Source organism: Natrix helvetica, assembly GCF_964273705.1.
Source record: "Natrix helvetica genome assembly, chromosome: 5".
Taxonomy (NCBI): domain Eukaryota; kingdom Metazoa; phylum Chordata; class Lepidosauria; order Squamata; family Natricidae; genus Natrix; species Natrix helvetica.
In genome coordinates, this window is record NC_138551.1 from 111,163,604 (window position 1) to 111,175,967 (window position 12,364).

General features: G+C 50.3%; 1 protein-coding gene across 1 annotated transcript in view; it reads left to right on the forward strand.

The window, feature by feature from the left end:
- The window catches only part of TIMM23B (translocase of inner mitochondrial membrane 23 homolog B), a gene marked incomplete at its 5' end in the record, with an annotated part of 34,528 nt that overhangs the window by 6,556 nt on the left and 15,608 nt on the right, over positions 1 to 12,364 (forward strand). Inside the window, one exon of the mRNA XM_081954414.1 lies at positions 3,801 to 3,885. Within this exon, the coding sequence (XP_081810540.1) occupies positions 3,801 to 3,885 (85 nt within the window). The remainder of the gene's footprint in view (positions 1 to 3,800; positions 3,886 to 12,364) is intronic.

Consider the following 12,364-nt stretch of genomic DNA (forward strand, 5'->3'; position numbering starts at 1 on the left):
ATGGGACAGGTGAAGGTCCTGGGGCAGATGCCAAACCAAAGGGGAGGGCCCTGTATTGGTAATGCCCCCCCCCCATAGGAAAACCTAAGCAATTTATGGTGGTCCGGTGTAATCATGATGTAAAAGTATGCTTCTGTGAGATCAATGGATGCTAGGAAGTCACCCTGTCTGATCCCCTCCAGGATAGATTTGAGTGAGGCCATCTTAAACTTTCAATAAACCAGTCTGGAATTCAACAATTTGAGGTATAAAATAGCCCTCCCCCCCCCTGAACTCTTAGGAACTACGGACAGATTGGAATAAAAGCCTAAGCCCTTTTCCTCTTCCGGAACTAAATCCACTGCCCTGATGTCCAGCAAGTGCCGGATGGCTTTGCGCATAAGGGATCGCTTAACCGGATTCCTGGAGGAAGAAAAAAGATGGAACCTATTTGGGGGATGGGAACGAAACTCTAACTTCAATCCAAACTTAACCATCTGAAGAAGCCACGCATCAGTGGTGATGCGATTCCAGTGATCCGCAAACAAGGTAAGGTGACCGCCAATTGGGTGATCCAAGCCCGAATCACTTGTTCCTGCGGTAGGGGCGGCCACCCCACCCCCCTCAAAAGGGCTGTTAATACCTGTATCTGTCCCTAGAGTACTGCCTATCCCCTTGTCTGGGGTATCTGGGTGCAGGGTACCTCGGCTGCTGGAAGTCCTGTTCAGGGGGCCAATAGGAGGACCTCCTGGGTAAGGTGCTGGGCGTTGGTCTGAGCGCTTAGTCGTGGAAGGAAAGACCTTGCACTTGTTCTTATCCTCGATAAGGGAGTCAAGGGAGGCTCCGAACTGCTTGTCTCCCTGTGTACTCTGCCCCCACCAAATGCCATTTCACCCGGGACTCCGCCTGGCAATTGTGCAGCCAGAGAAGGCATCTAGAAGCCACTGAAGAGGATAGAGCCCTGGAAGAATACTTGACCGCATCCAGTATAGCATCAGCTGAAAACTGAATGGCCGCCATCAACTTCTTGATGTCCTGCAACAGCTTCATGTCAGAAGCGGGGGTTCTATTGTGGACTTGGTCCAGCCAAAGCAGTTGAAAAAGGAAGCCGCAGCAGCCGCCCTGATCGCCCACGTTACGGCCTGAAAGGTCTTGCGCAGAATCAGTTCCTCCTTCTTATCTTCTGCCTTCAGACAGTTGGAGATATCTCCAGTCACCACTGCAGAAGAAGAAGCCAGGCCAGTCACCGGAACATCTACAGATGGAACCTGCAGGGCTTGAGTGAAGGTTGCGTTAAGATTGTAAAACCTGCAATTGTTGCTCTCTGGAGTAGGAAATGTGCCAGGTTTGGCCCATTGAGATTTGAGCACCTCTATAAACAAATAGGAGTTGGAATCTCTTCCTTCTCAACCTGAGGCTTATGAAAGGTACCCTTCTTGGTCTCCCCACTAGAAGTTGAGGCAACAGCAGCTTGGGAAGAAGCTGGGGTGGTGTCTAAATCTGCAGTGGCCTTCACCTTCCGTAGTAAGGACCCAAACAGGGCTGGAAGGAACAGGCCAGCGATAGCAGGAGCCTCTGGAACCTGGGAATCTTCGTCCTCAGAAAAACCAACATCCTTCTGTCCCTCCTCCTCCAGTCCAGACCCTTCACTAGCTGTCGAAGGAGAAGCCGATCTGCGCTCCCTAGCAGCAGAAGATTGGGCTTGGTCTGGATGATCTCGTGGGGTCCCATGAGAAGATTTTTGTCTAGAGGTCTGAAATTGGTGATGCATGTCCGAGGCAATGCCCTGAGCAATGGCTCGAGCAATCACATTCTGGAAACCTTCAAAAAGTTCCGGATAAGCTGGAGTGAGACTAGGAGGCTCCGATTTGAGCCTGGAACCTGCAGATTGAGGGGCCAAACGTGGCCTGGTGAAACCAGCTGCCATGCGCCCAAAGGGGTCTCCCCAGTGTTCTGAAGAATGCGCAGGAGATAGAGGAGAGAATAGGGCTGATTTCCTCCCTAATCCTTCTGCCTGCAGCTCTGCTAATGTTAGGCACCCTCTTCCTAGCCGACTTTGAGATGGCTTTCTTCGAGATAGACCTCCCCTTCGTTACTGGCGTAGCTCCACGGGAGGTCCCCTCTCCCGGATCCGAATCCCCATGTGATCTAGGGGCTGCTCCTCTGGGCATCCGCCATCGCCCCTACTTAACAGTTGCTGTCTCACCACCTTCTCTCACTGTAAACCGGCCTGGGCTTCTGCGCACGGTTTGGAGCTTCTTCGAACCGGCGCTATCTGTAACTACATCGCTGATCTGCAGCTCGAAGAAGCCAGCCCACCGCCGAACCGAAGGGTCCTCCCTGGATCACCGGCAGAGCACAGGCCCGAAGAATCCTTTACGGACCCCAGCGGTGGCTCTGGGCGCTTGGGGCGGCTGAAAACAGGAGCACCGATATCTGAGCTCCACCCACCTGGAGCCGAGCTCCAGCTACGTTTGGCCCCAAGATGGCCGCTGTCCAAATGGCGACTGCTGACCACGCGGCCCGATGCCGAGCCGGCTCCGACTAAACCTCTCCTTCAGCAGCCTCCGCAGCATTCTGCAACCCCCTCTGATGAGTCCCGGGGTCACGCGGTACAGCGCCCTCTGGCGTGAGGCCCGGAGCCTCCTCTAACTGCCCAGCGGCTTGGGGGCTCCTTGCTAGTGCAGCAAGCCCAGCTTGTGCAAAAGGGGATAGAGATGCAAGGGAGAGAGGTGGGAGGAATCACAAGTGGAATAAACGAAAAGCTAAAATTTAAAGCAATAAAACCTCTGAAACCAAATGGAGAGCCAGCAAAAAGTACTCCTTCTGGGCCGAAGACTGAGGTTAATCTGGGGAATCAGGAGGAGGAGTAGAGGGAGTGGCCTCAAATACTACCCCAGTCTCCGGGCAAATGGGCAGTGTTAATACCCAGTTGTGACTCCTCCCACGCCTCACTTCGGAGACAGGAATATTCAACAGTGGAACCAAAAAGGGTTGAGAAAAGCCTTAATTCAGGTCTCCCTGACCTTGCCATGATTTCCATTTCTATACTGTGACCAGGGTGAATTTGATTTAAATCACTAGTAAAAAGGCTTGATTTACGTACATCAAATTGATTTAAATCATAATTTTTAAAGAGCAACTGTCATCTCTGTCCCACAGCAGCTCATCCTCTGACCTGGTGTTGACTCATCGACAGTCCCAGTATTGCATAATATATAGCCTCATGCTACATAACTGAGCTCCTTTTCATGTAGAATAAACTAAATAGAATAGAATATGGAATTCTTTATTGGCCAAGTATGATTGGACACGCAAGGAATTTGTCTTTGGTGCAGATGCTCTCAATGTACATAAAAAGACAAGACACATTCATCAAGAATCATAAGGTACAACACTTAATGATAGTCATAAGGTACAAATAAGCAATCAGGAAACAATATCAATATACATCGTAAGGATACAAGCAACAAAATTACAGTCCTGCAGTCATAAATGGAAGGAGATGGGTGATAGGAACGATGAGAAGACTAATAGTAATGATAATGCAGCCTTAGTAAATAAACTAAATTATTAAAGTATCTTAAATAGAAAACTATCTTTAGATACATCTTTACTCCAAAAGCATTTTATTAAAATAAATTTGATTTAAAAAATCATTTAAAATTTTTTAAAAATCTTATTTTTTAAAAAAAAATCATCTTATTTTTATCCACCCTGAATATCACAGTAATGTTGGAGAACAATTCATTGGTTTTAAATACAAGAATGAGATTAATATTCCGTTTTAGACATTGTTCTGTTCTGATTTATCCGAATAGGAGCTGCTTTTGGGGCATTAAATGGCTTGAGACTAGGTTTGAAGGAGACACAAAACATGGCTTGGTCCAAACCTAGGAATGTACAGTAAGTATTTTATTTCATTAGAGGCCATTTACTTCTTTCTCTGCTTTGAGAATTCAAAGCTATCCTTAATGTGCAATCAGGGTGTGTGTCACATGTTTGCTTAATCTCTGCTCCGGTTTGCTGGTTGTGTCAGTAAGGTCCAGGAGGTTGAGGCAAATTAAGGTTATTGGAACTGTATGTAAAAGAAGCCTAGATATAAAATATGAATGATTCCCTAAACAGTCTGTCCCTTTTCTGCCAAGATGTTTTAAATTTGGGGTGAATTTATTATTTGAGAAATATATAGAAATCTCATCATTCTGCTTAAAAAAACACCTTAATTTAGAAAAAGGGCTCGAAGGGATGACTGGGAAACCTGGGAAGTAACTTTATTTTTTAATAAACTTTTGTCGAAAGACTCGAGTCAAAATGGTGCCATGTTCTTAGTTTATTTTGGAATAGCAGTTGCATTTAAATAGACTAGAGGGGCATATTTTTCCATTTTCTGCTTGGGTGAATGTGAAAAAAGTGTGACTAATAACTAGATCAGTGATGGCTAACCTTTTTGTCCTCACGTGCTGAAAGTGCACAACAGGATGCATGTGTGTGCCCACATCCATAATACAATGTGTGTGCAAAACACACACACACACACACGTGTGTGTGTGCGCTCCCCCTGACCCAGTGCATGCATGCCCAATACCCCATCCCGTGCCCCATTTTGGGCCTAGCAGGCCTCCCTGCTTCCTGGGACCAAAAAACATGGTGCGGAGGTCACGGAGGAGGGCGTGCCACACACACACCTACCCTCCGTCCCCCGTCCCCCCCGTGCATGTGAATGCTGTTACAGGTGTTACGTCTGGCTTATATGCAGCTTTATTTCTCTCTAGCATTCATCTTTATTGTTCAATTATGCATTTCCTGCCTCTCTAGGATTTACTTGTATCTGCTCCTGTGAGGCACTTCCTGTTCTTGTTGGATGTATATAGTTATATTCTCAATGGCTTGTATAGTATTTTAACTGCACGCACCGCAGTGCCATAGATTCGCTATCACGGAACTAGATGCCTCTGGAGGTCATTTTAGACTTAAAAATGATCAAATGAGAATGGGATCATTTCAACCAGCAGATGGCGCCAAACGTCAATTAGCCTTTGTGAGGAAGACAGTGAAAGGGGGGAGGGGGAATTGCAGCCTTGCTTCATTCTGCAAGCATTTCTGGGGGGCCAAAAGGATAGACTTAGAAGACTCAGGACAACTTTATTGTCACTTTGAATGTAGACTAATCGGCATACATTAAAATGAAACTTCATTGCATGGAGCTAAAATGACAGAATTAATAAATACAAAATTATGCATATACCCGCCTATGTTCTCCTGTGTGCTGCTTGGGGAATCCAAGCATGGGTTAACTTTGTCCATTAGCCTAGAGACTGAGTTATGTAAATTAGATGACCACGCTTCCTCTGCCTGGAAGAGTCAGTTTTTTAACTCAGTCCAGCCTGAAGAAACGTACTTTTAATCATCTCTAGACTAATTGACAAGGTAATAAGAAATTTCTGGATTCCTCTATGCCTGGACTTTTTCTTGGATCTTTTAGCAATAAAAATAGAAAAGGGCGTGCAGGCGGCAGCCCAGCGCAAAGCGCTTGTCTTCTAATCTTACCAGCAAGGTTTCACAGCAAGGAAACGCTGTTCATTCCTCCGGCTGTACTGAAGGCTGGTTCGCCGCCTCTTTAGCCGCATTTAGCCGCCCAGGGGTTGGTTCGCCGCTCCGCGCCGCATTGTTATGGGAGCGCTCCACTTTGCGAAGCGAGAGCTTTCTCCCGGGCCCGTAGTCATCGCTGTCTGCCGAACTTTGCTGTTCTCCGCTCCTGCTTGCAGGGTGCTGCAGTTCAAGCCGCGTATTTGAAAGTCCCGCCTAAATAGCGGGCGCCATTTTGTTTGCCTTCGCGCGCTTTTACAGGGGGAAGGAAGGCAGAGCCTCTTTTCCCGCCTAATCAGTGACGCGTCAACGGCTCTCTCCCATTTTATCTCACTTGCCTGGTTCGCTCGGCTAGAGATAGATCGTTGCAGCTGCTTCTCAGTGCTACTGTTTGCCTTCGCTAAAGGTTTTTGTGAGGAGATTGAGCCTTTTCATTTCATCCGGCTTTAGTATGGCAGAATCCACTATTCCGGGAGGTAATGTAAACGCCAATGTGGCCCAACCTGAATCCGAGCCGGCTGTTCCCTCGAGGGTGGGTAGAGCCACAACCAGGGCCTCCACCCATGCTTCCCGGGCCTCTTCTGCGGCCCCGGACAGGGCCTATAGGCGCAGGGACAAACCCAGGGCAACAACTAATGCCCCCAGGGTGGCCAATACCTCGCCTCCGGTGCTAGTCCCTCAGGGGGCTACTTCACGCTCCCCCCTGCATCCACCTGGCAATCAGGGCTGGTCTCCGGATCTCCCCTTACCCCAGGTCCTGGCATCTGAGGAGGGGGAATTAGGGCCCATTCTCCCCCGATTATATCAGAAGTGTGCATGGCTTTGGCCCATGATCCACCCAGCGCAGGGCCTTCTGCAACCTTTACACCCACGGCTGCAGGCCTCAGGCCTGTGGAGGCCCAAGAACTGGGCCTTCCCCCAGATTTGTACCACATGATTTCTGATGCTATTTCAAAAGGTGTGGATGCAGAGTTGCATCGTAGAACCAACACCCCCAGGGTTCCAATAGCACCTAGGGATTCTTCTACCTCCCAGGCCCAACCCTCCTCGCCTTTACCCTCAGAATACAGTGAGGAATCGGCCTTGGTGGAGGAGGGTGAGGTGGTGGATATTGAGTTATCTGATGATGAGGGCCTGCCACTGGACCAACCTTCTTCGGGGTTATTTCGCCCAACTCTGTTTAAATCCTTATTATTTAAGGCAAAGGCTACCACTAACATGGGTGGTCCCACCACCCAGGACAGTACAGCAGTGGGATTGGATGCCACTGAGCGCCTGTTTGCAGAGCAGGTCTCGGAACAGGAAGTCATTCCTTTTCCCAAACTCTTTAGTGACGTTATTCAAAAACAGTGGGCGCAACCCACGGCTGTTGCACCTCCTAGCAATGGAGACAAAAAATTATATATTTCCACCCCGGAATTGGAAAAAATCCTTCAATTTCCTTCCGTGGATGCACCCATTGCGGCTCTAGCCTCCCCAGCACTCATTCCTGAAGGACTGAAGGCTGAGGACCGCAAGGCTGAACTGGTTATTCGTAAAACTCACCAAGCCGCGGCCTGGGCCCTACGCACCGCCTCTGCGGCGTCCTTCTTCAACAGGACATCTCTGGTCTGGCTCAAGGCAGTTACAGTCTAGGCTTGCCCCTGAAGGCATGAGACTACACCAGGACGTCACTAAATTAATGGCGGCCCTGGAATTCTCAGCGGATGCCACCCTCAATGCGGCCAAGTTTGCATCCCGAGCTGTAGTCTCTAATGTAGCATCTCGTCGCCTGCTATGGCTTCGCCATTGGCAGGCGGACGTACGTTCCAAGTGGCGCCTGGCTTCCACGCCCTTCAAGGGTGAGGCATTGTTTGGGCCAGTCCTTGACCCTATCCTTATCGAAACAAGGGACAAGCGCAAGGTTCTCCCTTCCACCACCAGACGCACTGACAGGAGACAACAGCCATATAATAGGCGCCAAAACTTTAGGGCAGGGGACTCGGGGTTTACTACCACTCCATACGTTCCCCAGTATAACAGGAACTTTAACCAGACTCAGGATAGGAGCCAGAGCCTCACTCTGGAGTTTCTGTCCCTCCCCCCAAGACGCTTTATCCGTTGCCCTGTCCCCAGGTGCCAGGAGAAAAGGCGTCTCATGGACGCAGAAATACAGCACCTCCTATCCATCGAGGCAATAGAGCAGGTTCCAAAAGGGCAGGAGGGGCTAGGATTTTATTCCATCTTGTTCCTAGTGCCCAAAAGCTCGGGAGGATGGCGGGCCATCCTCAATCTGAAACGGCTCAATCTATTCATAAAATACCAAAAGTTCAAGATGCAATCCCTCAAGAGCATCTTAGCATCCATACGCCAGGGCGACCTAATGACATCGGTCGATATCAAGGAAGCGTAACTCCATGTACCAATCCATCAGGCACACAGGAGGTTCCTACGTTTCCACTATGCCGGCCGCCACTTCCAATATCGGGCCCTGCCCTTCGGCCTGTCATCGGCCCCTCGCACGTTTACCAAGCTCCTCGCAGTTGTGGCGGCCTCGCTCCGTACGGTTCCCATACGGGTCAACTGTTATCTGGACGATATCCTTCTCCTTTCAACAACTCATGCCCAGGCGTTACAGGACCTGGCGGTCACGATGGACACTCTGCAATGCCACGGATTTGTCCTGAACCTCGCCAAAAGCCACCTGCAACCGACCACGTCGTTACTTCACCTGGGCACAATCATCAACTCCAGGATGTGCGAAGTGTTCCTGTCCCATGACAGACGGCGGAGTATTCATGCTCTGGTGAGTCGCATATCATCACAAAGACTCATACCTCTGGCCACTCTCTCCCAATTACTCGGGAAGATGATATCGTGCATCGATGTGGTTCCCTGGGCCCGGTTTCATTCTCGCCCGCTCCAGTGGTTCCTGCTCCCCTTCCAGAGAGCTCACACCAGTCACACCCAGACCAAGGTGCGCTTGCCACCCAAACCACTCAGGTCCCTCCGGTGGTGGACTTCCTCCAAACTTCTCAGGGGGAGTCCGTTCAAGGAACCAGAACGCATCCAGGTGACAATGGATGCCAGTCTATTCGGGTGGGGAGTTCATGCCCTGGATCGTGTAGCTCAGGGCCGGTGGTCGAGTCAGGAACTCAGGAACAGCATCAATTGGCTGGAGTTGCGGGCCATTCGACTGGCCCTACTGGAATTCAGGGACATTGTTTCGCACAGCCACATACTGATTCTGACGGACAATGTGGCCTCCAAGGCCCACATAAATCGCCAGGGAGGCACCCGCTCCAAGGCTCTCATGTTGGAGGCGGAAAAATTACATCATTGGGCAGAAGCCAGACTGCTGTCACTGAAAGCAGAGCACATTTCGGGGGCCTCCAATACGCAGGCGGATTGGCTGAGCCGGTCGACGGTCGACCAAGCGGAGTGGCAGCTCCACCCCGACCTCTTCCGGGAGCTAGCTCGCCGATTTGGCACACCGGAGGTGGATCTTTTTGCCCAGCCCTGCAATGCTCAGACATCTCGTTTCTACACCAGATTCAGACTCAGGGGGCGGAAGGCACGGATGCTCTACGCAGCCCCTGGCCGCCCGGCCTTCTGTACGCATTCCCGCCTCTACCAATTCTTCCATTGGTCATCCAGAAAATACTCTCGGAACAAGCGGAAGTCCTGCTAGTGGTGCCAATGTGGCCTCGCCGTCCCTGGTACGCCGATCTCGTCCATCTGTCAATCGGCCACCCCTGGAGATTCCCGGACAACCAGATCCAGCTCAACCAGGGGGCTCTCATCCATCCGCACCCCCAACTATTGCAGTTAGCTGTGTGGCACGTGAGCGGGCTATGCTAACCGGTCTTAATTTCTCCAACAGTGTTATCGACACCATTCAAGCGGCTCGCAGGCCATCTACCACTCGTATTTACGAGGCCACCTGGCAGGCCTTCTGCAGGTGGTGCCGTTGCAATTCCATCCTTCCAGTCAGGGCGTCGGTTCCGCAGGTACTTGATTTCCTGCAAACGGGCCTAGAGAAGGGCTTGGCACCCAACACTTCGCCGTCAGGTCGCAGCCCTGTCCACAGTCCTCAGTGGCGGTCGGGCCTGCCCGTTGACTCAACACGCACGGGTCAAGGCTTTCCTGAAGGGCGCTGCTAACATCCGGCCCCAGACCGTCCACCGTTATCCCACCTGGGATCTACCGTTGGTGCTCAGGGCACTTACATCCTCACCCTTTGAGCCCATCCGTTCTATCAGCCTCCGTCTGCTCACGCTTAAGACGGCATTCCTGGTGGCCATCACGTCTGCCAGGAGAGTATCCGAACTAGCTGCTCTCTCAATTCGACCTGACCTGTGCATATTTCATCCCAACAGAGTGGTCCTTCGCTTAGACCCGTCCTTCTTGCCCAAGATCAATACCTGGTTTCACAGGGCACAGGAACTTATTCTCCCAGACTTTTGTCCGCATCCCTCCCATCCCCAGGAGCGGCAGTGGCATCACCTGGATGTTCGGAGAACTCTTCGCCGTTATGTGAAGCGCACGGCTGTATTTCGCAAGTCAGAGGCACTCTTTGTCTCTTTTCAACCTTCCTCCATGGGACAAAAGGTCTCGCCTAACACCATAGGGCGTTGGCTAAAGGCATGCATTGCGCTCGCTTATGACACTCAGTCCCGACCGGCCCCCAGGCGTATCACTCCCCACTCCACCAGGAGCGCAGCTACAACGGCGGCCTGGGCTACTCAAGCTTCGGTCGAGGACATTTGCAGGGCGGCTACTTGGTCGTCGCCATCTCCATTCATTAGACACTACAAGGTGGACTCATACGCTTCAGCCGAGGCATCCTTTGGGCGGCGTGTGCTGCAGCAGGTGCTCGCCTCCTCTGCGGGCCCTGACCAGCTTGCTCCCCGCCCTTAGGTCTACTGCTCTGGCATGTCCCATTCTTGGATTCCCCAAGCAGCGCACAGGAGAACGACCGTTGACTTACCTGAACGGTCCTTCTATGTGCGCTGCGAGGGGAATCCAATCCCACCCGCAGTTTCGGCTGGTCCGGGTCTTCCTTGAACTCTGATTCCTGACTACTCTTTTTTCTGGACGTGACTTGTTGATACCTACCGACTGCAGTCGTGATTGACATTTGATTCACATCTCCAACGGCTGTCCTTCGTACAAAACTGACTCTTCCAGGCAGAGGAGGCGTGGTCATCTAATTTACATAACTCAGTCTCTAGGCTAATGGACAAAGTTAACCCATGCTTGGATTCCCCTCGCAGCGCACATAGAAGGACAGTTCAGGTAAGTCAACGGTCGTTCTATGACAGAGAAACAACACAGTCTAGTTTGGATGTATACATGTCCATGGCAAGAGAAACGAATCCTGTGAGTTTACCAGACGGATGGCCTAGGGAACAAAGCGATTACAGAATCTGGTAGTCCTGCTAGAGATACTTTGAAACTTCCTCCCAAAGGGGAGTGACAGACACAGACTGAAGTGGGTGTGGGCTCTCTAACGATGCTGGAGGGAGAGACACAGGTACAGAGTAGCTCCCCTTCAGATGACCTTCTCTTGGAGAAGGCAAGAAAAATCACATTCACAATGCAGACCTAGTGAGGAGAGGAGAAGCTCTGATTTGGGCAGGGGTGTCCCATAGTGCCAGGAAAGAGAGCATAGCACCAAATTCACCATTGTGGAGCCCTGGTTTAAAAACAACCACCTCCCTGAATGCTCACTTTTTTCATCACCATCGGCAGCATTATGGGAGGCGGGGGGGCCTTCTTGCAGCATTCTAAAGTTTGTGAAACCCAGCCTTAAGCCAAGAAGAAGCCGTTTCCACCAGCAGGCTCTTGTATGGATGCCCTGGCTTGGTAAAATATTCATACATCCAGGGGTCCCCTATGGGTATACATTTGTTGCCCCCAGGGCATATTAAAATTTCAGAACATATTTCTTTGCAAATTCGTTTTCCCAGCCTAGAAATGATGGATATGTGGACTTTACTCCTTTTCGTTTCACATAAAGCCATTATGTTTTTTGTTTGAATTCTGAGTTCTGGCGGTAAAGGTAGAAAACAAGCTCTCTTTTGTTAAAAATGTGGGCCAATCCTTACCATGCCTTTGACAGTAAACGGCTATTATCTGTTGTCCTTTTCCTGGTGGGGATTAGTTAGAAGCTTGACCCGAAGACAAAAATAAACTAAAAAGTTATTCCTTAATTCCTGGCTTTTCCTGCTTTCTTTTTGGGCTTCTAACTGTTCCACTGCAAAGAGGGGAGAGGAACTGAAAGGGAAGCAGAACATTACTTTGCTTGTTTGCAATATTGATTTTAGTTTCAACAAACTGGCTTTCTGAATGTGCAAGTAAGCTAAAATGACGAGTGACGTTGGTAGCAGGTGAAACTGAAATAACAGGCCGGATCCAAAGCACTGCAGTTACTGCAAATAGTCATCTCCCTCTTGTCCTTGTACGAGAATGTACTTTCAGGGACTCTTGCTTTGAGGGCTCTTTAACACAAGGCAGAACATTTTCCCCCGCGTGGAAGACCTCCTTCATGTCCTGAGGAAGATGTCTTTTCTCTCTTCTTTGGGGGGGGGGGTCCTTTCCAGTGGGAGTCAGCTGTCTGACTCCATGTCTCTGACAGTGTTACACTACTGGGAGATCAAAGGGCCGTCTGGGGCTCTGCCAGTCCCTGTCTCTGTCCCGGAGACAGTCGACGCAGCCTCTGCGGCACTGGGCTTCATTACAAACAGACCCAGTCAGCAGTTTTGGAAGCAAACACACACGTGCAGGGTATGTGCCTTTGATTTATAATGGAAAG